The following is a 25,982-nucleotide window of genomic DNA, read 5'->3' on the forward strand; positions in this document are numbered from 1 at the left end:
GAGGGTGAGGAGAGGGGGCTGACACTGACTATAAAGGCAGAGCTCCCTGGAGGAGCCGGCACTTCCCCGACACCATGAGCACTCCCCGGGCCTGACAGCCCCAGCCTGCCCCACCGTCGCCGGCTCAAGCTGCCCTGAAGTGTGGCTGTGTGTCCGAAGCTCGGGTTGGGATGGTGTGAGCCCGGAGCCGCTCGTCGCCCTCCCACCACCCTTCACCGGCTCTGGCAGGACCCGAGCCCGCCAGCCGCTTGGATGATTTGATTTCTTCCCTGTCCGACATCACTCCTGCCCAGATGCAGTGGATAATATTCATGTTGCTGTTATTCATCAGCTCCGTGGAAATGCTCACGCAGAACCGGTGGAAGAAGCAAGGTACAGTGTGTGCAGGGGGCTTGTCCCACTCGGGTCCTGCGGGGTGGCTTTGTGACACCAGGCTGCCTGTCCTGCCTGCATGGAGCAGGAATGAGTTGTGAGCCAGGGCTGGAGGTGCCAGGAATTCCCTCTGAGCCCTTTTGGGGACCATCTCTGTGTCCCCTCTGGGTGCATGGCATGGGGCTGGCTTGGCAGTGCGGGAAGATGCAGAGCACAGCCCCATAGCACTGCCTGCCCAGTGCCAGCCCTGCCTTTGGGGCTGGCAGGAGACAAGGGACACTGTCTGGCACAAGACAAGGGACACTGGCTGGCACTGGGACCAGCTCTGCAAACCCCAGCAGAGCCAGACACAGTGAAGATAGCACAAAATGGGCTGATTTTCCGATATTTTCTTTCTCTGCATAACACAGTAAAATGCCTTAGGAGTAAAACCTCCTGGAAGGATGCTCAGATCCAGGACAGGCACTGTCCCCTGCCCCATCCTTTCCCCAGGAAGAGGCAGCAGCTGAGACATTGCTCGGTGCCTGGGCAAGGGCAGGGTGTGCTGGGGCTGTGCTGAGGCATGTTCCCCCTCCCTTGGGCACTGGCTCATGTCCCCTCACCAGGCAGGGCCAGGCTGTGCCAGCCGGTTGTGTTGAGTGGGTCCAGGCTGGTTCTCAGTTCTGTGCCAGGAATGCCTTGGTTTTGGAGCCAACATGTGCCAGGGTAGAGGCAGGACCTCCCAGGACCAAGGCTCTCAGGGCTGGGGCCCGGAGAGCTTCCCTTGAAGTTGTTCCATGTTAAAGGCATGTGGAGGCAGTAGGTGTGTGTGATGATGTGGGTGGCCAGGCTGGTGGCCAAAATACCCCTGATGGGAAACAGCCAAGCACCAAGAGGGGCTCCAGCTACCAGTGCCTGATGCTGGGTAACACAATGCTCCAAAGGCCTCAGGTCTTGCCAGCGTGGGGGTCTGGCCATGGCTTCACACCCCAGACATGTTATATACCCTGGGATAACCTGCACAGAAAAACCAGCACAGGGTCCAGGAGCCACAAAAGATTCTGCAGCTCCCTACTCTACTGGGAGCTCTGGTCTGGGCAGCCCAGTGCCCCAGGGACTCATGGTCCCCAGCACGACTGGGCATAGGGTGGGCAGAGATGGGGGATGTCCCACCCATGTCCAGCACAACTCAGGTACCCATTGTGCCCTATGCCCAGTGCCCATCCCAGCTCAGCCCTGCACTCTGCCATCACCACTGGACAGGAGATGAACCCACCACTTGTCCCTAATCTCATGGCTTCAGAGTAAGCCACATTCTGTTTTTCTCTGTGGTGGATCCCAGTGTCACTCCCGGTGGCAGAGACGTGTGTGCCGTGCCAGCAGCACTGTGGAGTGGAGGAGAATGACCCCACTTCTCCCACCTCCATGGGATTATTTCCAAAGCCAATGAGAGGAAGGAGGTCTCAGAGCCCATCCAGAGCTCACCACTTTCTTTGCCCTGGCTGGAGGTGGAAGGAGAGCAGCAAAAAAAAAAAAAAACAAAACACAAAACCCTAAATATCAAAAAGAATTAGGGAAGGGAAAGAGGCTCGTAAATCCATGGGTCTCCAGGGAAGCCACTCCAGCTGCAGCCAGGAACACAAATGTTGTCAGCATTTGGTAAATATCTAACGGAGACCATAACAACTTAATGGATCCAAGGTGCTTTGTTAGTGCTCCCAGCAGACGCAGCTCTAATGAAGGCTCCTGGCAGTGCTGCCATTCCAGACAGTGTGCCACAGAGAAGGGACTGGGATGAGCCAGCTTAGGGCCAACTGCATGGCACCACAGCACCATGGACTGGCTTGTGCCAGGAACCAGCACACGGGGCTGTGAGGAATCGCCCTCCATCTTCATCTGACAGAATCCTCTGCCAGCATCTCCCTGGCTTCCCCAGCACCTCTGCCCCAGCCCCACAGCCATGGCACCCTTCTGATGCAGCTTCTGGGGTCACAGGGACCAGTGCCAGGCATTGCTCCCAGGGCTGAGTCTATGTCTGTGCCAGGCAGCACTCAGCAGGTGGCTCAGGCTTGTAGCAGCCCTGTCTAGTGGAAGGTGTGTCTGCCCATGGCAGGGGGTTTGAGATGATCTTGAAAGTCTTTTCCAACCCAAACCATTCTGGGATTCTATGGTTCTATAGAGCCCAGGTCCCAAGCATGCTGTACCAGGGCTTCTGGCACTGTCACTGCTACTCAGGCTGTGGTGACAGAGCCAAGCAAACAGTTCCCAACACGGGCATGGTGAAGATATTGGATGCCTGCATGCAGAAGTTCAGTGGCCCCTTTTGTGATGCCCACCTAGCCTGGGGTTGCAAAAAGACAGAGGACATGTGTAGTCCCCAGAGCTCAATGCTTCCCAGCTCCCAAAGTGCCCCTGTGCCAGGAGCATCCCTCCAGGCTGCTTTTCCATGGGCTCGGAGAGCAGGAGCAGTTGGTGGTGTCTCTGTGGGCTGGTGGATGTTGGCACCCTGTCCTTGTCTCTGGGAACAGAGGTCACCCACCTCGGGGTCCAGTCACCCTCCCACGGGCTGGGAGTACAGCACAGACAGCCAGGGAGGCAGCAGAGGCTCTTGAGCAAACAGACAGATCCTTTTCTCAGCTCCTCTTGAGTGCATCCAAAATGCCCTTTGTCCTCTCACACTTAACAGGCATCAACTGATTAATCCAGGTCAGATCATATTTCTACCCGCTGACCCAATGGTTGTTCCACTTCCCATGGGATGGGCAAGGCTAGCTTGGGACATGGCTCCGACTGTCACCCATGGGCAGTGCTGGGCGTGGGGAAACCCTCTGTCTGGATCTTGGAGTGATGGAGGCCATCAGTGATGAATAAACTGGGAGCGAGGCTCTGTGTGTCCCTTATCTGCCAGCGTGGACAGAGGTGGGGATTTGAGGAGCAGAGAGAGATGGGGGGGCATTTGCAGGGAGACAGGACAGTGCTGTCACCCCGGAGAATCAGAGAGGGGCTGCCACGGGGCTGGGACCCACCTCGACACCTGTGCCACAGCCCCTCTCCTTCATTTGTCCCCGCAGCGAGTGCCAGCCTGCTGGAAAACTGCACGGGCTGCGTCCTGTGCTCTGAGGACAACGGCTGCATCACCTGCCACCACCGGCTCTTCCTGCTTATCTGGAGGGACGGCATCCGCCAGTACGGGATGTGCGTCCACACTTGTCCCCCAGGCTACTTTGGTGTGCGGGGTCTGGAGGTCAACAGATGCACAAGTAGGTCCCGCGCCAGCCGGGGTCCCCCTGCTCCTACAAGTGCCCCCTGCTCCCCTCGCCACCCCGCGGGTCCCAGTGCTGCGGGAAGGGCGATGGCTTCATTTCCCGCAGCATCCCTGGTGGCATTGGATCCAGGGGCGGCCGGGCTGGGGGGCTCCGTCCCCTTTTCCCTTGCCCAGAGCTGCAGCCTGGACCCCGCAGGTTTTGGGTCCCCGGTGGGTGCCGGGGATGCCGGATGCCCCGGGCTGTCCCTCTGACCCCCCGTCCCTCCCGGCAGAGTGCAGGTCGCCCAGCTGCGAGAGCTGCTTCAGCAGAGACTTCTGCATGAAGTGCAAGGACAAGTTTTACTTGTACAAGGGCCAGTGTTTTCGGCAGTGTCCCCCCGGCACTGCGGCACAGCCCGGCACCCGCGAGTGCCAAGGTAAGCAGCGCCCGCACCCCGTGCCCGCCGTCCCTGGGGACGTGCCTGGCGCCGAGGGGTCACCACTCCCTCCTGTCGCTGTCCCTGCAGAGACGTGCGAGCCGGGGCCGTGGAGCGAGTGGAGCGCTTGTACCCACGAGAGCCGCACCTGCGGCTGCAAGTGGGGTGTGGAGACGCGGGTGCGGGAGGTGCCGGAGGCCGCCCGGGAGGAGAGGACTGCCTGCCCCGCCGTGCTGGAGACCAGGAGGTGCCGCATGAAGAAGCACTGCCCGGGAGGTGAGCACCACGCCGCCGGGGCTGGGGACGGCTTCGCGTCCCTCCAAAGCGAGCCCGAGGGGCGCTGCAGGAGGGCCGTGGAAGCAGGGGTCTGGCAGTGGCCGGCGAGCCATGCTGTCATCTCCCAAGCATTTTGAAATTCTGGGTAAAATCGTCATCTCAGGCACATGTGCTGAGCAGCCCTAGGGCTGACCTGGCAGTCCCCGAGACTGCCTGGGACAAGCCAATGTCCCCTTCCATGCTGGACTGGGCTGGGCACTGGCACGAACCGCCGCGGTGGGATGAGGCTGCCAAGCTCCAGCTCCCATCCTGTCACGACGTGAAGGGAGGCTTTCTGTACTGCAGCTGTGGGTAAGGAGAGTTGAGACACACAGGGGAGGTTCCTGCAAAAACCTCTGAGCTCCCCAAAAGCTGGAATGGTCATGGAGCAGGAGAGCATCACCCAGGAGATTTCTGATGGCTGAAGTTTTGGGAGATTCCAGGGCACAATCCCCCTCCATGGCTTATCTGGCCAGAGGTTCACTCATGCTCCTGCACTTCCCCCCACCTCATTCCCAGGCTGGGGGCTCCCTGGCTCAAGGATCTCCCCACCTTTCACACAGCAGACCCGCTGCAGGGTCTGTCCAGGCGGTGCGTGCACGGGTGCAGGGCTGGCGATGGGAACCAGGACGTGGCTGATGTCATTTTTGGACAAAGGCATCTGGACTGAAGCTACCCTAATAAATCTCCACTTAGTAACTGGCAGAAAGGGGGATGCATGAGATACCGATCTGGCAGCAGATCTGAGCCACCGAGGGTTGCGGTTCGGAGCTGCGGGATCACTCTGTGCTGTGGGATGGACTGGCCGGCACCGCCAGCGTGGCAGGGATCAGGGAGGTCAGGACTGTGAGGGTGGAGAGGAAAAGGATGAAGAAGGGGGGCAACAGCAGAGGACGTGTGTGCTGGGTGAGGGCCACAGAGTCAGGAGAGAAGCTTCGTCCCAGCACCATCAATCATAAGTAATATTTTCCTGCTGACAGTGCAGAGGAGCTGATTCCCTTCCCCACCCAGGTCCCGACTCACGTCTTTGGGGTGCCAGGTGGGATCAATTTTGAGGATGTTCCCCTCCCTACTGGTGTGTGCCAGCTCCAGACCCGCAGAGCTGGTGACAGTTTGATGCAAGAAATTTAATGTGAGAGGACAGGCTGCTCCAGAGCACTGTGTCCTGGAGCACGATGCCCATGCCCTGCCCTGCCTGGCACACAGCAGGTCCCACTGGCAGGGGCTGCTGTGCCAGTGTTTCAGCACCTCATCCTGTGAAGTTACTGGGAAGGCACTGGAACCCCAGAAAAGTGCTTGGCCTCCTGCCTCTGTCTGTGTTCCTGCAAGGTGGAAGCCCTGGGGCTATGGTGATGGGCTCAGGGACTGGCAGGACTCTACTCTTGAGGCTGCTGTCTGGGATCAGCTTCAGAGACAGGCCTGTTCCCTGTCCAGCAGAAGGAATCCCATGAGTGTCCCCCAGGCAACCCCCTCAGGAGACAGAAGCCACTCCTGGGCAGGCTGTTTGGAGTCCCTGCCATGCAGAGCGTGTGTCTGCCCTCGCTCCCAGGCTCCTGCCCGCCTGGCCAAGTGCTGGGTTATAGGATCCAGATGCTGGAGGAGGACGAGGAGTTCACTTGATGCATCTGAGACACCCCCAGCCCAGGCGAGCCAGGGCAGGCGGCCGAACCCGACCGTGTGATGAGAGATTTGTGCCACCACTTCTGAGCCATCCAGGCGGCTGGAAGGGAAAAGCCTCCGCGCTTGGCCGTGGCACAAACCCCTCGCGCTGCTGTAAATCTGCCTTGGGTGTCTGTCCCGCTCTCCAGACGCTTGGCGTGCGTGCCGTGCCCTCTCCTTTGTGGGTGGCAACTGTCTGGAGATCAGAGCCGAGAAACAGGGTTTCAGAGCCAGACAGGACAAGAACTGGAGCCCTCAGAAGGGACTGGGGACAACAGTGCTAGCACACAAAACACCAGGGACAGTCATGGACCCTCGTGCCCCCTCATAGCACTGAACAACCCCCGTGACTCTGATTGGAGTGGGCACAGGGGGGCAAGGACTGACAAAGCTGCCCAATTTTTGGGGCAACCATTCTGATCCATAGCATGGACTCCCCCTCCCACTGGAGCCCATGGCATAGCAGGATTTATCCTGAATCCCTGCTTCTTTGGTGTCTCAGCACCAACACCTCAGCCAGGTGGAAGGTGTGTGTCCAGCTTCTCAGGGTGAGCAAAGATTTGGGTCCCAACGGCTTGACCCTGGAAAGCTGGCAGTGTGTTTACCTGGGATGCACCCAGGCTCCACCAGCACGTTGGTTGTGTCACTGGGATGGGGACAATCCACACGTGGAGGGCATCCACAGGGAGAGAGAATTAGCACCTGTGCAAGGATGCACTCCAAAGCCACCTCGCTTCCCACCAGCCCAAATCCTCCCAGGGGCTGTCACGGTGGTGGGCAGGTTCCCACATCATGTCAGAGCTGAGCACAGCTGTGTCTTGGCTTTGGGGTGTTGGTGCAGCCACTGCCCCTCTCCAACACCCACAGTCTTTGCTCAGAGAGAAGCTGGGGTTTCTCCGGGAAGCTTCTGCTTGGGTTGAGCTGCCCCACCCCATTCCTCAGGATTTTAGGGTGCCAGGACTGAGAGTCCAGCCATGGGAGATGTGGAGACAACACACCAGTGTCCCTCTGCCCATGCCAGCAGCACACCCAGACCCCCCACAGACCCACATTGCTGCTTCATGACTGGGGGAGGGCTCTGGGGTCCCAAAATCAGAACCTGAGTCCAGCACTAACACCCTGAGAGAGGATATGGGATCAGCATCCCATGGATGGGACTCAGGTCAGATCATGTTGCCTGGCCAGTGAGTGAGCTCTACTTTTCTCCTCCTTTTTCTGTTGCAGAGAAAACCGAACCCAAAAATAAAGGCAAAAAGCGGCAGAAGAAGCCGAAGACAGAAAGGCACACGGGCACCTAGCAGGCACCAGCACAGGAGCTGGGACACCATGGCAGGAGCTCCCAGCCAGCTCCTGCCATGATGCTCCAGCCACATCACCCCTGTTTTTCCATCAGAAAAAAAAAAAAAAAAAAAGAAAAAAAAATTGCACAATTTTCTCTGCCCCCATCCCCCTTTTCTTTTGAGACAATTTATGGCCTGTAAAACATTTCCTTTTCAGAAAATCTAATTTGCAATGTCCAAAGCAAAGCCCTGGGGCTTGGTGAGGGGGTGTCTCCTTTTTTCCTCTGGTCTTCCCTCTCCCCGAGCCTGCTCCATCCCTTCCCTTCATCCAGACGGGTGGGATGGGGTTAGGCCGGGGTTGGACCCTGCTAATGAAGCTGATGCTTGCCTGGACAGTGTTCCCCAGGGCTGGGAGATGCCCTGGCTCCACATGGTCCTGATTTTATAGGAGTGCTGGGGGGCACAGTGCACCACTGAGCTGCTCCAGGTGCTGGATAGTGTCCCCCATCCTCAGCCACAGGCACGGGAAGCAGCAGGACTCCCAGGGCTGGGACCCCACTGGGGACTGTGCCATTGCTCACAGCAGCCCAGCCTGGTGCTCAACATCCCCACCGGCACAACCAAGGGCCAAGTCCTGCTCTCCTGGGACTCAGAAGGCAGCTGGACCTCCAGATTGACAACCCTTCTTGGGACCATGCCAGCCCAGCACTCAGCACCCTCATGGGCCAAATCCTACCATCCTCAGGCTCACAGAGAGGCTCAACGAGCTTCTCTCCCAGCTGGATGCGGGCACAGGAATTTGGGGTGTCCATGTCTGTATTTGGTCTAGGACAGGGACACACACACTGCAAGTGCAAGCCCGGGCAGGGGATGCTGCTGCCTCCTGCATCCCTAAACTGGGATGTGTTGGAAGCAGTGCTGCAACCCCCTCCCAGCCATCAGCACCGGGGGCGTGACCGTGGGGGGATGAGCCAGTCTGTCCCTCCCTGCCACGCTGTGTGTGTCCACAGGCACAGAGGGCTCTATCGGGATATGTACCATGTGTGTTCTTCCTTCAATCGCTGCCCAGCCGCAGGCAGCTCTGCATTTGGAGTTTGCCGGGATCCGAACTCCCTGTCCCTGCCCTGAGCGTGAGCAGGAGGAGCCGGGGCTGGCCGCGGAGTGTGGAGGCTGCGGGGGCTGCACAGACCCTTCAGGACGGGAGCGCTGGGTGTCAGCATCGAGCCAGCCCCAGAGCCGGCACAAAGCCGCCGGAGCCGCTCCTCCGATCGCTTCATGACAAATAAACGGATTAAAGCCCCGGCATTGCTCCTGCGTCCCTGTTTTCCCCATTCCCACGAGCTGCTGCCGGAGGGGGTCGGGGGTGCTTGGCCACGGTGCAATCCCGCATTCCCCAGCTCTGCAACTTGAATCCCTGTGGGGGGACACCCTGCACTGGCCCGCCAGCACTGGGGTACTGGGGAAAGATTTTATTCCAAGATTTTATTTAAAATACCACCAGCATCGCTCATTGCCTGAGCCGATGCTGGGGCAAGCAGCAAGTGTGACTCTGGGAGTGCCATTCCACAGGACTGGGAACCACCAGGGTTTTTTTGTGGGTGTTGGAGAAAATCCCCCTCTGCTAAGATGCTCGGGCATCCCCTTGGCAGCCTGTCCCCACCACGGGGATTGTCTCCTCCTGGGGGACACAGCCCAGATCCTCTCCTGGTACAAGGACGTGGTGACCCCCAGTTCTGGGCAGAGTCCACCAGCCCCCGACAGACCCCCAGCCTGGGATCTGGGCACGCCGAGCCCACGCACAGTCTGCCTGTGTCCTGCCAAGCTCTGCTGGGACACAGCCCTCCTCCTGGTCCCCACGGGCCCATCCCATGGCCAGAGCAGCCAAATCCAGGCCTGGCTCCCGCTGGCATTATAAATAGCCGGGACTCGGGGAGGGAGCCGTGCTGCCCGGAACGGGGGTGCCTGGGTGTGGTGAATCCCAGCGGGTGCTGATCGGGGGGACTCGCTGGGTGCAGGACTGGGGCGTGGGAGGGCTCGGTGCCGCCAGGGCGCTGTCCACGCCGGGACCTGCGATGAGTTGTGCAGAGAACGGCCGGGGGAGGGACGGGGCTGCGTGTGTGAGTGTGTGTGTGTGTGAGTGTGTGTGTGTGTTTGTGTGTGTGAGACATTTATAGATCACGTGTGAAACTTGATCTCCCCGCAGTGGACTCAGAGGAAAGAAAAAGATAGAAGTATTGTTTTTAAACAGATTTTTTCCTTTGTTTTTCTTTTTTTTTTCTTTTTTTTTTTTTTTTTTTTCCTCTCCTCTCCCCCTGCGAGGGCTGCCGATAAAAGGCCGGGGCGGCCAGCGCCGGCTCAGAGAGAGGAAATGCCGAAATCGCCGCGCTCGGACACGGCTGCGAGCGCCCACTGACCCGTCCCGGCACGGAGGAGCTGCCGGCGCATCCCCCGCCGCGGTACCCCGGCCCCGCGGGGACCCCCGCGCCATGCGGGCGCTCAGCCTCGGCCTGGTGGCGCTGACCTGTGCCACCGCGGCTCTGTGCGCTGCCGGAGCCCAGCGCCGGGCTCTGGAGGGCGGCGGCCGCCGGCGCTACCACCGCGTGCAGCACGGCCACTGCAGCTACACCTTCGTGCTGCCCGAGGCCGACCCTCTGCCCTGCCCCGCCGCCCCTGCTCCTGTCCCCGGCCCGGCCAACGTGCTGCTGCAGCGGGACTCGCCCGGGACCGCCGGGCACGGGGCTGCCCAGCGCCTGCGGCACCTCGAGAGGATCCTGGAGAACAGCACCCAGTGGCTGCTGAAGGTAAGGTGTAGGATGTGGGATGTGGGATGGGGGGGATGTGTGTGCGGGGACAAGCTGCGGGGTGGTGTGGGCAGGGATCTGTGTCCAGCACCCACTCGTGCAGCATCCCTGTGGCACAGCTGTGGGCATTGTGCCCACCTGAGCGTCCAGGTCAGCTTTTCTCTGCAGGTGTGCAGCTGGCATCAGGCACTGCCTGCACGGAGAGGATGTGTGTGCAGGCTCTGCAGGGCCTGCAGCTCGTGTGCTGCAGATCACCCACCCAGCTCACTTCCCATTGAGGCTGGATTCCCTGTCCATCCTCGCCATGGAGCTCCTCATGGTCCTGGCTGGGTTAGCCGTGCCAAGCATTCCTTGGGGATCAGAATTCCAAGTTCTGGGCAAAGAGACTTGGGAAGGGGTTTGGCCAGTGGTAGGGCAAGAGTCCCAAGGGCAGGGGCCACCAAAATCTCTCCAGCTTCATCATTTTCCCTCTTACAGGCTTTGCAAATCTCCCAGCACTTGGTGAGACTTTGTGTGGGACCCATAGCTCCTAGTGGCCTATGGGTGGTGCACAGTGGGAGCAGTGGGGTGCCACACCAGAGGGGCTGTGTACCCACAGGGTTGCCACCCCCAGCCCCCCCTGGCTCGCCTCGTCCCCAATGCCTGAGGCAGGAAGCAGCATTTCCTTCCTGGAGCCCCCACCAGCTGAGTGCGGCTGCCTGCGTCAGACCCAGGAATAGCTTTTCCCAAGGGACACATCCCTGGGGGGGCCCCAACCCCACAGCCAGTGCCAGGAACACTGGGTACCTGCACTGATAAGAGGGGAAATGGCTTGTCCCCAGCTGTCACTGACCCAGCAGAGCCACATGTGAGTGCTGTGGTGTCCCACCAGGCTGCAATGGGACCCGTGTGCCTCTGCACTCCCATTTCCTGGGTGATGTCCCTGTGCTGAGCCCCTGCAGCACTCAGGGATCAGGATGGGGCCAACACACTGAGTGGGGGTCCTGGGGATGGCCTGTGCCACACTGCTTGGGTAGCCACTGTGTCTGTGGGGGACAGTGCAGGCAGCAGGGACGTGCAGGACGTTGTTCCTTGTCCCCTCAGCCATCCTAGAGAACAAATTCCTCAAGAGCTGGGAAAACGCTGAACCGTGGCTCTGCTGGAAGCCAGCCCAGGGTGTTGCAGAGGGGTCAGCAGGGCCAGTGACAACCTGGCTGGTGGCACTGAATCTCTATCACTGTGGAACCTGCTGGGTCTGCTCGGTGCACACAAGTCCTGGGGTCCCTGTGCCATGGGGTCCCTCTGCCCTCAGCTCTCTGCCTTGGTGTCCCTGTGCTCTGGTGTCTTTGTGTCCCCAGGCCAGCTCTGAGCTTCCCTTGGGATGAGGGCAGCCTTTGTATGGCCAAGCAAGGCAGGGGAGCAGGGTCCCACCACAGGTGCACGTGGCCCTGTCCAGAGCAGACAGCCACAGGCAAAATGGGACTGCACATCTGGGCAGCTGTTGGCAGCAATGCTCCTCACCACAGCCCCAAGGAGCACAAGGCAGTGGAGCACTGGGCAGCCAGTATCCCACTCCTCCCCCATCCTGTTCTATCCATCCATCCCATCACAACAATCCCATCCCATCCTGCCCCATCCTGCAGCATGGCTCTCTCCTTTTAGAGGCAGCTTGCAGCTATGTTTTTTGCTGTTGTTCCTCAGCTTCCCAAATTTCAGCAGAGCTGCCCAGTAACGCTTGTTTTGGTCAGACTCCAGTCCTGAACAAACAAACGAGGGCTCAAAAGAAGCATTGGGTTCAGGGACAGATCGTAAACAACGTTGCATCCCTGTCTGTTCTGCCCTGGCATGGGGAGCCCTGCAGGGTGCTGAGAAATTGAGAGGTCTCCTGGTACCCAACAGGGTTCTTCAGGCCCCCTCAGCATCTCCAGCACCAGTATCCCCCAGGACCCCCATCCATGGCACTGGGGGCTGGTCCACCCTCCTCACTCAGCACCCCTTGGTGGGGACATGGTGAGGACCCAGCACCAAGGACACATCGGCTGCTTCTATCTCAGGAGGAATTAATTTTAGTTTGAACACAAACATTTAGTGGTGCTGCTGGGTCTAGGGAGGACTTGGGGTCAGATGGGGTCTCCAATGGGGCAGTAGCATTTTGGTGACTCTGTGGTGCCTGAGGCACAGGGACTGATGCTGCTCACCCTGGGATGTGTGCAGCAGTGTGGGGAGCAGGTGGAGGACTTTCTACCCACCTGTGACTCAAGGATTCTTGGGCTGGTGCTTGTGAAATGTTTAGAAATGCCAGGGCAAGATAGGAACTGGGACATAGGGGAGGGATGTGGCTGCAAGAAGCCAGCACAGGATGATCCAGCTGTGAGCACTGGGATCCCAGCATGGGGACAGCAAATGGATGAGTTTTCTCCCACTCCATGATGATGTTTTGGGGTGACCAAAACAGCAGTACAGCGTTTCCCCCAGCAGCTCTGCCCTTATGGTGGAGAAATGAGTTTCTGAGAACAGGAGAGCCCAGCTCACAACAGCATCCATAAGATGAAGGAGGGGGGATTCTGGATTCCCTGTCCTTGGCACAGAGCCTGTCCCACTTGTGTCCCCTATGCCAGACATGCCTGGGGACACTGTGCCCCACTCCAGCTCCCAGGGAGCTGCTGGGGCCAGGATCCAGGGCTCCATTTCCAGGGCTCTCAGTCTTCCCCATGCCAGCTTGACCTTTTCCATGGGTATGTTCTGCCCTCGGCTCACAGATATGTTTATTTAAAAAAAAAAAAAAAAAAAAAAAAAAAAAAAAAAAAAAAAAAGTGAAAAGCAAGATTGAGAGGGAGAAAAGGCCTCCCCAAGCCCTGTGAAGCAACAAGATTAACGACGTGGTTAAAGGGAAACTCTCCAGCAATCCCTCAGCTCGGGGAAATGTTTTCCAGACGCGGCTCTCCGACCTTTCCCTGCTTCCTCCCTGAGAGCGTGTTCCTGCGAGGGAAAATCCCCTGGGAAACGGGTGCAGGCAATGCTGGCTGGGATGGTCAGCCCTGGGACCCTCCTGCCCCGAGACCCTCCTGCCCCACATGGATACTCACAGTGGGGTGATGGTTTTGCCACTGCCTGGTGCGGAGGAGGAGGGAACAGTGAGATTTCGTCATGCCAAACAAGTGCAGAGCCCTGTGCCCTGGCCCGCTGCAATCCTCACTCCCACGCTGAATATCCCAACACTGCTGCCTGCAGGATGCCTGAACATCCTGGTATTTCATGATGCCAAACATCCCAGCACTGCTGCTTGTCTGCCACAGTGCCAAGCATCCCAGCACCACTTCATTCCCACCATGGTGCAGAACATCCCAGCAACATTGTCTGCTTTGACACTGCCCAGAGAGCAGCATCACGACCCTGCTGATTCTGGTCCACAATCCCACAGGATGCAGGGGGATGTGGCGCTTTTCCTGCACAACTGGGGAGCTCAGGCAGGGAGCAGGATCTGGGGATTGCAGGGACAGCAGCATCTGTGGGATGTAGGGAAGTGGGCAGCCCCCGTCCCTCCTGCTCTCAGGGGCTGCTTTCCCAGCGTGGGCGGCAGCGCGGCCCCTTCCGCTCCCTGTGGCCCCCGCCGAGGGACCGTGCCCCCACCGAGGCCATCGCCCTGGGGAGGGGCTGAATGGGAACCTCATGGCGGGGCTGCCAGAAATAGCAAAGCCTTTGGGAAAGGCGGCTCCCCCGCGGGCTGGGAAAGCGGAAGCGTCATTTCAGCTGAGTCTGAGCTGTGTTCGCAGCCAGCTTCTTCCCAGCCCCGAGTACTTCCACGTGGTGGAGCAGCACCGGGTGCCGGACACCCACTTTGCCTGGCTGATGGTGTCCCCTCACCCTCCATATCCCCAGCCCTGGGAAACCAGTGATTGGGGCTGGCAGCTGATGCTGACGCCAGTGCCAGCCACTCCCTGCCTGGCCACCCTGGCTGAGCATCAACCCCAGCTCGCCAGCACACCTGGGCACACAGAAGCCTGTGCCAGGCCCCAGCTGGTACCACAGCCCAGGAATCTTGGCAGCCGGTGCCTGAGGAGCCTCCCCTGCAGCAGCTCAGCTCCCTCTGTCCTCTGATAAGATTCCAAGGGCCCTGAGGTGGGTCAAGCCTTGTGGAGACACAGGGCTGTGCCTGCAGGCTGTGCCCAGTGGTGCCAGGCTCAGCTGGGATGCTGAGACAGGACACAAAGAGGTGCCCAAATGACCCCCTGGATCCTCACTTCCCTGCACAGCTGGAGAGCTTCATCCAGAGCAGCGTGAGGCCAGAGATGGCGGAGCTGCAGCAGACGGCAGTGCAGAACCAGACCGCCACCATGCTGGAGCTCGGCAGCTCCCTCCTGAACCGCAGCGCCGAGCAGAGCCGCAAGCTCACTGACGTGGAGGCCCAGGTATGGCACGTGTGTCCCCACTGCCCTGAGACTGTGGTGGGTAGCATGGTTTGTCTGCAGACAAAAGCGATGCCCTGAGGTGACACAGGATTTAATGCACCAGTGGCAGAGGTACCAGGGCTGTGTGCCACAGACCAGCCAGCCCGGTGACACCACGGGTGTGGTGTGGCTCTGGCTGCCGATGCCAAGACTCCCCTCTGCTCCCGAGGCAGGTGCTGAATCAGACGTGGCGGATCGAGATGCAGCTCCAGGAGAATTCCTTGTCCACCACCAAGCTGGAGAAGCAGCTGCTGCTGCAGACCAATGAGATCCACAAGCTGCAGAAAAGAAACAAGTAGGGGCTGGGGCAGCTTAGGGACCCCCACAGACAGCCCTTGGACCCCACAGGGAGGCTGGTCTCTCCCAGCTCACACTGCACTTTGAGGGGGCTTAAACCCCTCCAGGTGCTGGCTGAGGTCCCTAGGGGATTGCACAGCCCCAGCACGGCCACTGGGCTCTGGGTTCCCCTGGCTGGGCACATCCCAGACATGAGGGTACAATTCAGGGGGTGCAGCAGGGGATGGGGACAGCAATGGGTCCCTGCAGACACCCTGGGATCACTCTGCCACCCCATCACCGCTGCATCCCACTCCCAGCATCCTGGAGGTGCGGGTGCTGGAGATGGAAACGAAGCAGCAGGCGGAGCTGGCGGGGGCCCACTCAGAGAAGGAGAAGCTGCAGCGGCTGCTGAGCCGGCAGAGCGGCACCATCGAGGAGATGGAGAAGACGCTGCTGGCTGCCAGTGCCAACAGCAGCCTGCTCCAGCGCCAGCAGCTCCAGCTCATCCAGTCTGTCCAGAGGCTGGTGCGCCTCGTCTCCCAGGGCAGAGGTGAGCGGGGTGTGCGGGCAGAGTGGGGGGCAGTGGGAAAGCTCCTCGTCCTCCCAGGAGTGTGCCAGGGTGCCTGTGTGGTCTGCTCAACTTGAATGACTTCACCTCAAAAATCATAGACTCATTCAATCATAGAATGGTTTGGGTTGGAAGGGATCTTAAAACTCACCTCATTCCAACACCCTGCTGTGGGCAGGAGCACCTTCCGCTAGAAAAGGATCCACTCACTGCAACCAAGGAGCAGCTTGGAGCCCCAAGGGTGGATCCATAGCCTGATGCCATTCACAGCCGTGGCAAACCCCCAGGGGTTAGGCTGGCAGCAGCCCTGGTGGCACAGCTGCTTTGTCCAGCCCTCAGGAGATGGCACAGAAGGAAGAAAAATAATCCATAAGCACAAAGGCATCCAAAGGGAGAGAGAAGAGCAGCAAAACCAGGCAGGACTGCGGGACAACCAGGGTTTCTGCCTTCTCACTGTCCCCTCTGCCACAGCCTTGTCACCTGGGCAGGAGCAGCAATTCCAGGACTGTGCCGAGGTGCACCGGGCAGGCATCCATGCCAGTGGCATCTACACCCTGCACATTGCCAACCTCAGCGAGCCCAAAAAGGTGAGCACAGTCCAGAGAGAGCTTCCCTGCAGCACCCCAGAGTGTTGCCCACCCAGTGCACAACATCCCCACACCAGATCCCTGTTGCTTGGCACATCCTGGGGCAGTTTCTCCACCCCATCCAGCCTTGGGGGCTGCACAGGGGTGAAGGCAGCACACACGGGATGAAAGCAGGGCTGGCACAGCCTTCCAAATGGGGATATAAAGCTGATTTTAAAGGCACTCTGACCTATGAGCAGCAGACCCCAGCTCCTGCCTATGGCCATGAAAGGAGGAGAGACCCCTCAGCCAGGCACTGGGCACAGCACACCCTCTCCAGCCCCTCAGCCAGCTCTAGCACCCATAGAGCACCCATGCTGAGCTGCCCCCAGCCTGTCCCTCACTCCCCTTGCAGGCATACTGTGACATGGAGATGGATCGAGGGGGCTGGACCATCATCCAGCTTCGTGCCAACGGCAGCCTCAGCTTCCAGAGGAACTGGAGGGAGTACAAGCAGGTGTGTACCTGACCAGGGAGGGGGAACACCCTGGAGGCACCTCAGGCACCATGAACTCACCCACCCTGCTGCTCCACAGGGCTTTGGGGACGCGTCGGGGGAGTACTGGCTGGGGAATGAGGCCGTGCACCTGCTGACGAGCCGGGTGCCCTACGCCCTGAGGATCGAGCTGCAGGACTGGGAGGGCGGCCAGGTGTATGCCCACTACGGGAAATTCCAGCTGGGGAGTGAGCGGCAGTTTTACAGGTAGGGGAGAGGCACTGTGGGAACAGCCACCCAGCACTCCCCACCTCTGACTGTCCCCAAGTTCTGTGGACAGCAGTGGTCAGGGGGAAGGGCTGGGTGTGGTGGCCCAGGGAGGGGTAGGATCACATGGGGCTTCACTGGGTTGCCCTGTTGTAGTTATGGTTCCAGGTGCCAGGCACGTTGCTGTGACACTTTCATCTCTCCCTGGGCTCCTGAAAAGTAGATTTGTAATATATAAAATTGCATCAAGGCAGTGGGATTTGTCATCCCAGTGGGAGCAACCTGGGCACTTGCACTGAGGCTGTTTGTTTGGGCAAGGGAGATGACACAGCTGTGGCCACCAGGCATTCCCAGGGGTGTTGGGCATCCTCAGGCTGTCCATGTCCAGGGAGGAATGCTGTGCTCCAAATGCTCAGCTTGCCATGACCATGTGCTCCTGGCCATGGGCAGGAGGGTGGAAAGCAGCTGGGGGCCTTCACTGCTGGGCTGGAGGTGAAACCAGACCCCAGACATTCCCTGCACCATCCAACCCATGCAAGCACCAAGCTGACGCCCAGCAAGAGGACTGGAGGAGACTTGGGGGTCCTCTCTGCCCCAGCATACCACTATCTCCACTCTTGGGGACCAAGGACAGGAGGCCAAGCTGGAACTGCAGGATCCCTGCCCACATCTCTTTGTGCTCTGTTCAGCTCATGGCAGCCCTGAGCAGTGCTGGGGGCTCTGTGACCCCCTGGCAGCCGGCAGTGACAGTGGCTGTGTTCCTGCTGGGCACAGGCTGTCGCTGCAGGACTACAGTGGCACGGCTGGGCAGCAGAGTGGCCTGGCACTGCAGGGCACCCAATTCAGCACCCGTGATGCTGACAATGACAACTGTCTCTGCAAGTGTGCCCAGATGCTCTCAGGAGGTGAGTGGAGCAGGGGGACACCCTCATGCAGCACCCGTGAGTGCCAGCCTGAAATGTCACCTTCCCACCCTGCTGCCTTCCCACAGGATGGTGGTTCGATGCCTGTGGCCTCTCCAACCTGAATGGCATCTACTACCCGGCCCGGAACAACGTCCGAAAGCTCAACGGCATCCGCTGGCACCACTTCCAGGGGCCCAGCTACTCGCTGAAGGGCACCCGCATGATGATCCGACCCTCCAGCTTCTAACAGGCCTGCAGCCACTGCCAGCACTGAGAGAAGTCTGGGATAAGGGATGGTTGGGGGCGGCTAAGATGCCCCAGCTGCTGCAGGGAACCTTTGCCATGAGTTATATTTTTTTACTTTTGTTTATCCCGTTTTTCAGAAGTCTGCGGTGTCACCACGGCCACGCTGGAGGAGCCGTGGGCAGGGGTGAAGGGCGCTGCAGGAGCTGGAGCTGCAGGAGCTGGAGTGGGACAAGGCCAGACCTGCCAAAGTGGGCTCCACCATGTGGAAACCCCCTGATCTCACCTCAGCTTCTCTCCCTGAATTTCTGCTGGGCCTCAGGGTTTTGTCCTGGGGACAAGACTCCAAGATCCTCCCAGGGATGGGGCTCTGAGAACCACTGGGACCATGTGCTTTCAGAGGGACCCCAGACATGATGGAAGCTTTGCCTTTTCACTGGTTTTGGATATTGTAAATCCCCCACCATCCCACTTTCCTGCAGGATTAGAGGAACTGGGTGGGACAGGAGTCCTGATAAGCTGGGGCCTGGTGGTGTCCCTTCTTCCCCTTTTGTCCAGACACAGCCATGCAGAGGGCCACAGGCTGTCCTCTTCCAAGCATGGCCTGAGCCACTATCCCCATGTATGGCAGGACAGGCATTGCTCCTCCTGGGATGGAGCTGGGTTTCTCCAGCTCTCAGAGAGGACGGGAAGAGCAGGGGGTGTCCTTGGGGACATTCATGGGGACCGGTCCTGGGATTGTCAGTGGCCCAGTTCTGGAAGGCACTTGCTGGGAGCAGACACTGCACTGGTAGGGGCTGACAGGGCCCCAGGATTGGCAGGAAGGGGCTGGGGGATCGTGGGTGGGGAGGGGAGTGTGGGTTAAAGGGGCTGGGAGGTGGGAGGTGGTGGGTGCTGGCACCGACACCGGCTGTGCACGCAGCAGCAGGGGGGGGGCTCCTGCTGCCTGCCCTCATCACTGTCCCGAGGCACCCGCTAATTAACACTGATTAAAGCACGTGACGTTGTTGGCGCTTCCAGAAGATGCTCATCAGTGGGGAATAATTAAAAAATGGAAAACACAGGGGGCGGTGCTGCCGGTTTTCCTTCTGTCCTGGCTGCCTGCCGGCACCTCCTGCCTGCACATGGGGCACCCATGGGGAATCTCAGCACAGAGGGTGAGGGTGATGGACATTTCCCCGGCTGTCCCTCCTCCCTGGAAATAACTGATGGGCTCAGCTGCGCTCCCCACGAAACCGGAGCCACCGGGAAGCAGCTGCCAGGGAAAGTGATAGGGAGCATGGGGCTGTCCTGCTGTCCCCAGCAGGGACATGCAGTGGAGGGGGGCAGAGGGGGAGGGGCATTCTGGAGGGGACACGTGTATCTGAACATGTTTGTGCTGGGGTTTCATGCTGGCAGTCCCATGGGAGGGAGTCAGATGGAGACTCCTGGTTCGGGAACAAGGCTGCTGTGTGCATCTGTGTGTGCACATTGAAATACTGCTCACAAACGTGCACATGGACACACAGACACGCACACATCCTGCATGCACAGGATCATGCATGCACACATGAGCACACAGGGATTTGGATGGCCATGTCACGTCCCATTCATGCAGGGCATGGGACACCAGAGCCACCCCAAGGACTAACAACACCTGAGGGACATGTGTCTGCTCGACCCTTGCCTGGCTGGGGACTGGTGGGCCCCCCCACCTTCTCCTTAGCAATAGCAACAAATTTAGACCAAGCCCTGGGACACACCATGCTGAGGAATCCGGCAGGACAGCCGGTCCCAGCCACCAGCAAGGATCTGGTTCCCTCAGAGATTTCCCCAAGGGCAAAGCCTGTCCCCAAGCAAGTGCCCAGGGTCCCTTTGGTTTCCAGGGTATTTTCCCTGGGGAGGCATCCAGTGCCCCACGTGCCATCATTAAGGATCCTCTGGGTGTGTGTGTCCTCCCCAGAGCACTTCATCAGCCTGACTCACAGCCAGATGCCATCCCCATGTCCTATCAGCGTGTCCTGTCACCACGTCCTGACACCACATCCTGCCTTCCACATTCCTGGCAGCTGGACATGACAATACCCCAGCAGGAGTCAGATGGGTCCTGCACCCCAGCAGGGGATCTTGGTGGACACACAACAGGGCAAGAATCAAGCTGGGGTGGTAAATTCTTCTTTATGACAGCTTTTCTGGGGACCCCAAGCACTGGATGGAAGCCCAGTCAAGGGGCCCATGGTGCTGCCTTCCCCAGCCCCCAGCTGAGGGGGTTGGCACTGAAGGGAGGCAGTGGCAGGCCCAGGGTCCAGGTAGGGTCCCTGGGTGCAGGTGCTTGCTGGTGGCTTTGATGTCACCTTCCCCAGCAGACACCTGCCTGCATGGGACACATCAGGAGCACGGGGACCGCAGGGCAGAGGAGGCAGCTGAGGTGCTGGGAGGGCTGTGGTGCCTTGTGAGGTTGCCCTGGGAGAACACACGGGCCCTTTTCATCTTCAAAGCGCTCCCTGCTCCAGCTTTCATCCCGGCCCACCTGGGAGGTCTCTGCTATTGCCGCCCCCATCTCCCAGTTCTTGGAGAGCCAGGACCTGGCCAAGCTTTGCAGGAGTGAGGGAAGGAGGCAGGGGAGGGTGCATGGCACAGAGGGGAATCCCAACAGCTGGGGCTCTGCCGGGACCTGCCAGACCCAACCGCCGCCCTGCCGTGCCCGCCGGGCCCCGCGCTGGCACCCTGCACCATGGAATGATTCCCTTCCAGCACCCATCCACCACTCAGCACCCACAGCCCTGCAGAGCTACAGGCACCTCAAGAGACCCTGTCCCATCCCAACCTCCGCCGCCTCAAGAGACAATACACAGCCTCCAAAACACAGGCATTTAATAAAACTGGCTGCATTATAATAATTATTATTTACAGATCAAACATAAGAAAAAGAGTAGAAAAGAGGAACTGTTGTCTTCATAAATACCAGGCCCAGCATGGTGGGGAGGGGCTTCGTGCCCACTGGCAGCTGGGGAGGGGAACACAGGCACCCGCAGACACTCACACAGACACTCAGCCCTGGGCAGCTTGAAGCAGGGGGTCAGGTTTCCCCCTCAGCGCTCAAAGCACCAGGCTTTTCTTCAGCAATAAGATGGGACCACCAAGATGTGGCCACCACTCCAGGCAGTGGGACGCCTTCCATGGAGGCTGCAAGGCAGCAGCTCCTTCATCAGTGCAGAGTCCCTGCTCCATGCAGGGGGAACCAGCCCCTTGCACCCCACCCTGGCGTGCTGGTGAGGAGCAGGACAGGCAGGAGCTGCCAGCACTGCAGGCAGGGCAGCCACACCAGGCCCTGTGGGTGTTGAGGACCAGCCACACACCCAAGGACACGTGTCCTCAGCCTTCCCATGGGCTTGCAGGGACCTGGCTCTCCAGCGCTGGCACAGGGGTCTGGCAATGGATCCCCGGCCACCACACCAGGCCAGCGATGCTGTGGCACAGCAGGGCTGAGTTCAAGGGTGCCGTCACCGCCAAGAAGTCCCTGCTCCTCCCAGGGCACAGCCTGCGTGTTGTCCCCATCCAGCATTGCCTGTTTTTTGAGCAACCCATCCCCGGCGCCCACCACGGCACTGCTACACATCGGAGACCTGCTGGGGCTCCCTGGCCTGGCGCAGCCCGTAGAGCCACTTGATGACGCGGGCGTTGCGCTCGATGATGGAGATGCCGTAGGGCACTCGCTCGGCGGGCCGTCCCTCCGGCGTGGCAGCGCTGGGCGGCGAGCGGCCGCCCTCCGAGCTGGCCGTGCTCACGCTGTGGAACTTGAGGGACACGATGTCGGAGCTGGCGCGGGCGAAGCGCTCGGCCCCCATGTCCTGCATCTCCTCGGGGTCGAGGCCGCAGTAGTTGAAGAAGCGCTCCAGGTCGGCGGTGGCCCGCGAGAGGCGATCGCTCAGGTCCGACTTGGAGCGGTGCAGCAGCGGCTGCCGGCGGGCGCTCTCGGGGCGGGCAGGGGAGCTCCGGGACGGGGTCACGGGCAGCCCGCCCGGGATGGGGGATGCAGGCAGAGGTGTCACTGGGCTCCGCGGAGCTCCACAGGGACGGACGTCCACCCTCCGCACGGCCACGCTGCCGGGGGCCTTGGTGGTGGTGGCCGGGCTCTCCGGGGGTTTGACAGCCCCCTCCACCGCCGGCGCCTCCGCCCGCCACCTGCACTCCCTGCCCAGCGGGCTCTCCGCCTTGGGGAAGGGGCTGTCACAGAGGTTGATGAGGTTGTTGAGGATCTCCAGGTCAAGGGAGGTCTTCGGGCTGGCGGCATCGGCGCGGCGGGGCCCCGGGGGCGCCCTGCGGCTGGGGGTGAGCACGGCCCGCCGCGCCCCCGGGGGGAACAGGGGCTGCTTGAGCAGCAGCGGCTTCACCGGCTCCTGCCTGGTGCTGGCGACCTTCTGGCTCTTGACGTACTTGGCCTTGTCCGCCTCCAGCCTCTCCACCGCGCTGGGCTTCCCGGCGCCGGGCTCGGCGTGCCGGCGGAAATACGCGGGCCCTTTGCGGAGGATGCGGACGGGCATGGCCGAGGTGAAAGGCACCGTCACCCCCTTCATGGTGTCACCGGCTTGCAGCGCCTCGACGGGCATCCTCCGTGCCGGCAGCGGGACACGGCTGGGCGGCCGCCACGGGCACAGAGGGGCTCGGGGGGGCTGCGAAGAGGGGCCGGAGTGAGAGCGGGGCCGGAGGGAGAGCGGCGGCGATGCTGCCCCTGCCCGCGCCCCGGCCCCGCGGCAGACAAAGGCAGCCCGGGCTGTGCGGTACCGCACTCGCGGCGCCCCCGGCTCCGGGCCGCCTATTTGAAGGCGGTCACCACGCCTCCCTCGCCGCCGAGCCTCCCCGGCAGTGCCCCGGCCAATCCGCGCCGCACGCCTGCTTCAAACCGCTCCGGGGCCAATGGCGCCCGCGGGGAGGGTCCCGAGAGGGGCGCCCTGGGGACACAGTGCGGGCGGACAGAGCCGAGCACCCCGCACTGATGCCCTGCCCAAGGCACAGGTGCCGGGGCTGCATTGTGTGTGCCCATCGCCCACGCTCAGGGGTGCGCTGCCACATCCAGGGGGGGCATTTCCTTCATCCAGGCGTGCAGCACCCGCTCCCAGGGCAGCACTGATTGCTCCCAGGGGTGCCTCATCCACACCCTTGCATCCCCCATGCCCAGGGGGGCATTGCCTGCTCCCAGGCGTGCATCCCCCATGCCCAGGGTCCCATCACCTACCACCCCGCCGGGCTGGCGGATTCGGTGCTCCACTCCCTCTGCTGTTCCCTCACCTCTCAGCCCTCTCTCAAGCTCCGGGGCTGCTCCCAGGCCCCCTGCTCTTATCCTGGAGCTTCTTGGAAAGTCCGTGGAGTACACGGGGGTTCCCACTCGTGCCTCCCCAGCCGCGGTGTGCTCGGGGCAGGGAGAGGCCCTGTGCACCCCGGTCCTTGGGTCCCTGCCAACCCCAACAAGCGCAGCCGCCACAACGGTCGCGCAGAGGCACCAGCCCGCCCACAGAGAAAAGGGGGGGGAGGGCACCCAAACCTACACCCCACACCCTTCTGCAGCCCCCTGAGCAGAGGGGAACACACCCAGAGTAGCCCAAATAGCCAGAGGGGCTCAGCAGTGGCAGGGCACACAGGGGCATATGTGGGTCAGACCCCCTCCCCCGACCCCTCTCCCGAGCTGCTCTAAGATTCCTCCTGAGGGTCCCGATTTGGGGCACCGATGAGCCCAGAGTGTGACAGCAAGCCCCAGCACTCACCAGGTGCAGTGGTGGGCAGGTGGGGGCCGGGGTACTGCGGCCTCACTCGCTCCCGTGGCAGCCCCGAGCAGGCAGCTGCCACCGTCACCGCTGACCTGCCTGTACAAACTTCCTGGGAACAGCCCAGAGCCTGTCCCAGCACTGACCGCCGGCGGCAGGAGCCGGCCCCGGCATCCTGAGCCACAGCTGAGCCATGTCTGCACCCCCTACCAGCCCACGGGTGCCAGATTCCAGATTCCCCAAAATCTGAACCCCAGCAGGATCCCTGCAGAGCCCACTGTGCATCCCCCTGACATGCTGTGACAGACGAGTGCCCTTGGGGGAGGCTGCCTGCCCCTCTCCCGTCCTCGTCCCCTGCCTGGGGGGACATGCTGCCTCCTGACCTGGAAAATGTCTGCAGGGAGGCGGCCAGGCGTGGCGACAGCTGGGAACGGTCCCAGCACCGGCACAGATCCTCCTGCCTCCTCCCCGGGGCAGCTTTCTGCACCCCTCTGCCCGACTCCTCGGGTCCAGTGCTGCCCAGCCCCTGTGCCACTGGCCAGCTTCACTGCCCCCGTACCTGCCCAGCACAGGGAGGGCTCCCCAGAGCAGCACAGGGGGGCAAAAGTGTACCCCAGGTAAGGCAAAGCAGGAAAATGTCCCCATGGCAGGCACTGGAGCTCAGCCCTGTAGCAGACACTCAGCCAAGCCACAGGGGAGATGGCTATCAAAGGCAGGGACAAGGACACAGGAGCCCCAGCACAGCCACCAGTGGCCAGAGTGGGGTCCCCTCCCCAGCAGGGACAGCCCGGCCGGGCACAACCTGCTGCTCCACATTCCTGCAGTGCTGAGCCACTGTGCTGGCATGGCCACGCCGGGCTGGGCTGCACTGAGCCGAGCTGAGCCAGGCAGAGCCGCCCTCCGAACAGCCCCAAAAACCCGGCAATATAATCCCGTGCCCCAAACCCAGCTGGAGTGTGGGGATCTGAGCTCTGGGCACTGCCCAGTGTGGCCCCAGCTCCTCTTCCTCCTGGGGTGGGCAGTCCAGCCAGGCTCCCATGGCACCCCAGATCACCTCCTGCCTGGAGGAGCTGCTCCAGAGATACACAGCTGTGACCCCTTCACCGGCTCACCCAGCCCCATTCTGCTGGCACTGGACCAGCACAGGACCAGCACCACTCTGCCACCCACCTGGATCGGCCCTGCGGCGTGAGAGCCTCCTCAGCACGAATCAGCTGCCACACTCCTTCTCCCTGCTCTCTTTCCGAGAGTGTCCCGACGGTGTCTGATGTCCCCAAACCTTCTGCTCCCCAGCCACGTCCTCCCCGTCCCCCCGGGTGGCGGCAGCTGGGGCGTGCTGGAGCGGTTCTGCGTGCGGCACTGCGCTGAGTCAGCGCCGGGCGAGGGAGGACGCCCTCCGAGGCAACTCAGCGCTCACATGGGATGGAAACCACGAGGCATTCCCCCATGCTGGGCTGCGTCACACAGTGTGACAGTGCCCGGGGATGTCCCAGGTGCCAGTTCAGCTCCCGGTGCCAGCTGGGCACCCTGGATGCACACACGGCCCGAGGGGCTCACAGTGACAAGGCCAAAATGCTTCTGGATGTCACGGCTCGCTGTGTGCAGAGGGTTCTGGTGCTGGGTTAGGGCTTCAGAGACACAGGGGAATTTCCCAGCCTTCCTGTGGGCATCCAGATTCCGTCATATCGCTGGCGTGGCCAGTTGGCAAGGCCTGCTCTGATTTGGAAATCTCACCTTGTTTCCCCATGCACCCAGCATAAATAAACTCCAAAATGTAGGAAAATAAACTGGGTAGTAGGAAGGGAGGTGACAGACAGGAACAGGGTCACCAACCCTGCAGCCACCTGGACCTGCTGGCCTGACCCAGCCCCGGGGTGGCTCCTGCCCCATGGCACAGGTATCTCCGTTCAGCTCTGCACGGAGGGATCGAGCATTTGGCTCATGCTATGGAGCTTAATTACAGCCCTGCATTGTTCAAACGGCTCCTGGATCAAGACAAGGAGCTGGTGGAGGGAGAAGGGCCAAGGCAAGCACACAGTCTGGAAGCCAGAGGGCTGCCCCGAGCCCAGATTCGCACAACGGGCTCGGCTGGAAAATCCCAGCCGGTAGGCGAGGGCAGAGCCCGCAGGCTGCGCCCCCCCCACAGGTGCCGAGGCCGTGCGGGTGCGGGCAGAGGCTGCAGGAGCTGCTCGGGCACGTCTGGCCCGTTGGAGCGGGGCGGTGGATCCAGGCAGCGCCCCAAGCCTCGCCCTCCCCCGGAGCATCCCGGGACACGCTCCGGGAGCGCAGCCTCCTGCAGGAATGAAATGCTCCCCCAGCGCCCGGCATCCCCACCGCTGCTCCAGGAACACGTAGACGGTGTTTGTGAACAGAGGGACAACCAGGCGCTGGCAGTGCCTTTGC

The 25,982-nt window shown here is 61.0% G+C and overlaps 3 protein-coding genes across 4 annotated transcripts; 2 read left to right on the plus strand and 1 right to left on the minus strand.

Annotated features, from left to right (window-relative positions):
• The first annotated feature begins 278 nt into the window (after nucleotides 1-278).
• RSPO4 (R-spondin 4) lies at nucleotides 279-7,603 on the plus strand. Its single transcript, XM_083873533.1, has 5 exons — nucleotides 279-372; nucleotides 3,423-3,611; nucleotides 3,889-4,032; nucleotides 4,123-4,308; nucleotides 7,231-7,603. The coding sequence occupies exons 1-5, from the start codon at nucleotides 294-296 to the stop codon at nucleotides 7,302-7,304; spliced, it is 672 nt and encodes a 223-aa protein (XP_083729659.1). The 5' UTR covers nucleotides 279-293; the 3' UTR covers nucleotides 7,305-7,603.
• A 1,559-nt stretch (nucleotides 7,604-9,162) lies between these two features.
• ANGPT4 (angiopoietin 4) lies at nucleotides 9,163-18,668 on the plus strand. Of its 2 annotated transcripts, XM_083873515.1 has the most exons (10): nucleotides 9,171-10,087; nucleotides 14,320-14,475; nucleotides 14,688-14,809; nucleotides 15,111-15,343; nucleotides 15,833-15,948; nucleotides 16,343-16,444; nucleotides 16,524-16,690; nucleotides 17,465-17,595; nucleotides 17,682-17,874; nucleotides 17,979-18,668. In XM_083873515.1, the coding sequence occupies exons 1-9, from the start codon at nucleotides 9,773-9,775 to the stop codon at nucleotides 17,840-17,842; spliced, it is 1,503 nt and encodes a 500-aa protein (XP_083729641.1). In that variant the 5' UTR covers nucleotides 9,171-9,772; the 3' UTR covers nucleotides 17,843-17,874; nucleotides 17,979-18,668. The 2 variants fall into 2 exon arrangements, with proteins under 2 accessions (XP_083729642.1, XP_083729641.1); XM_083873516.1 differs by lacking the exon at nucleotides 17,979-18,668 and having other exon boundaries at nucleotides 9,163-10,087; nucleotides 17,574-17,595; nucleotides 17,682-17,840.
• Nucleotides 18,669-20,695: 2,027 nt separating this feature from the next.
• FAM110A (family with sequence similarity 110 member A) lies at nucleotides 20,696-22,433 on the minus strand. The gene has a single exon (XM_083873531.1). It carries the CDS (start codon nucleotides 22,425-22,427, stop codon nucleotides 21,429-21,431), a length of 999 nt encoding a protein of 332 aa, XP_083729657.1. The 5' UTR covers nucleotides 22,428-22,433; the 3' UTR covers nucleotides 20,696-21,428.
• Between the last annotated feature and the right edge of the window lie 3,549 nt (nucleotides 22,434-25,982).

Source organism: Zosterops lateralis (genome assembly GCF_965231275.1).
Source record: "Zosterops lateralis genome assembly, chromosome: 16".
NCBI lineage: Eukaryota > Metazoa > Chordata > Aves > Passeriformes > Zosteropidae > Zosterops > Zosterops lateralis.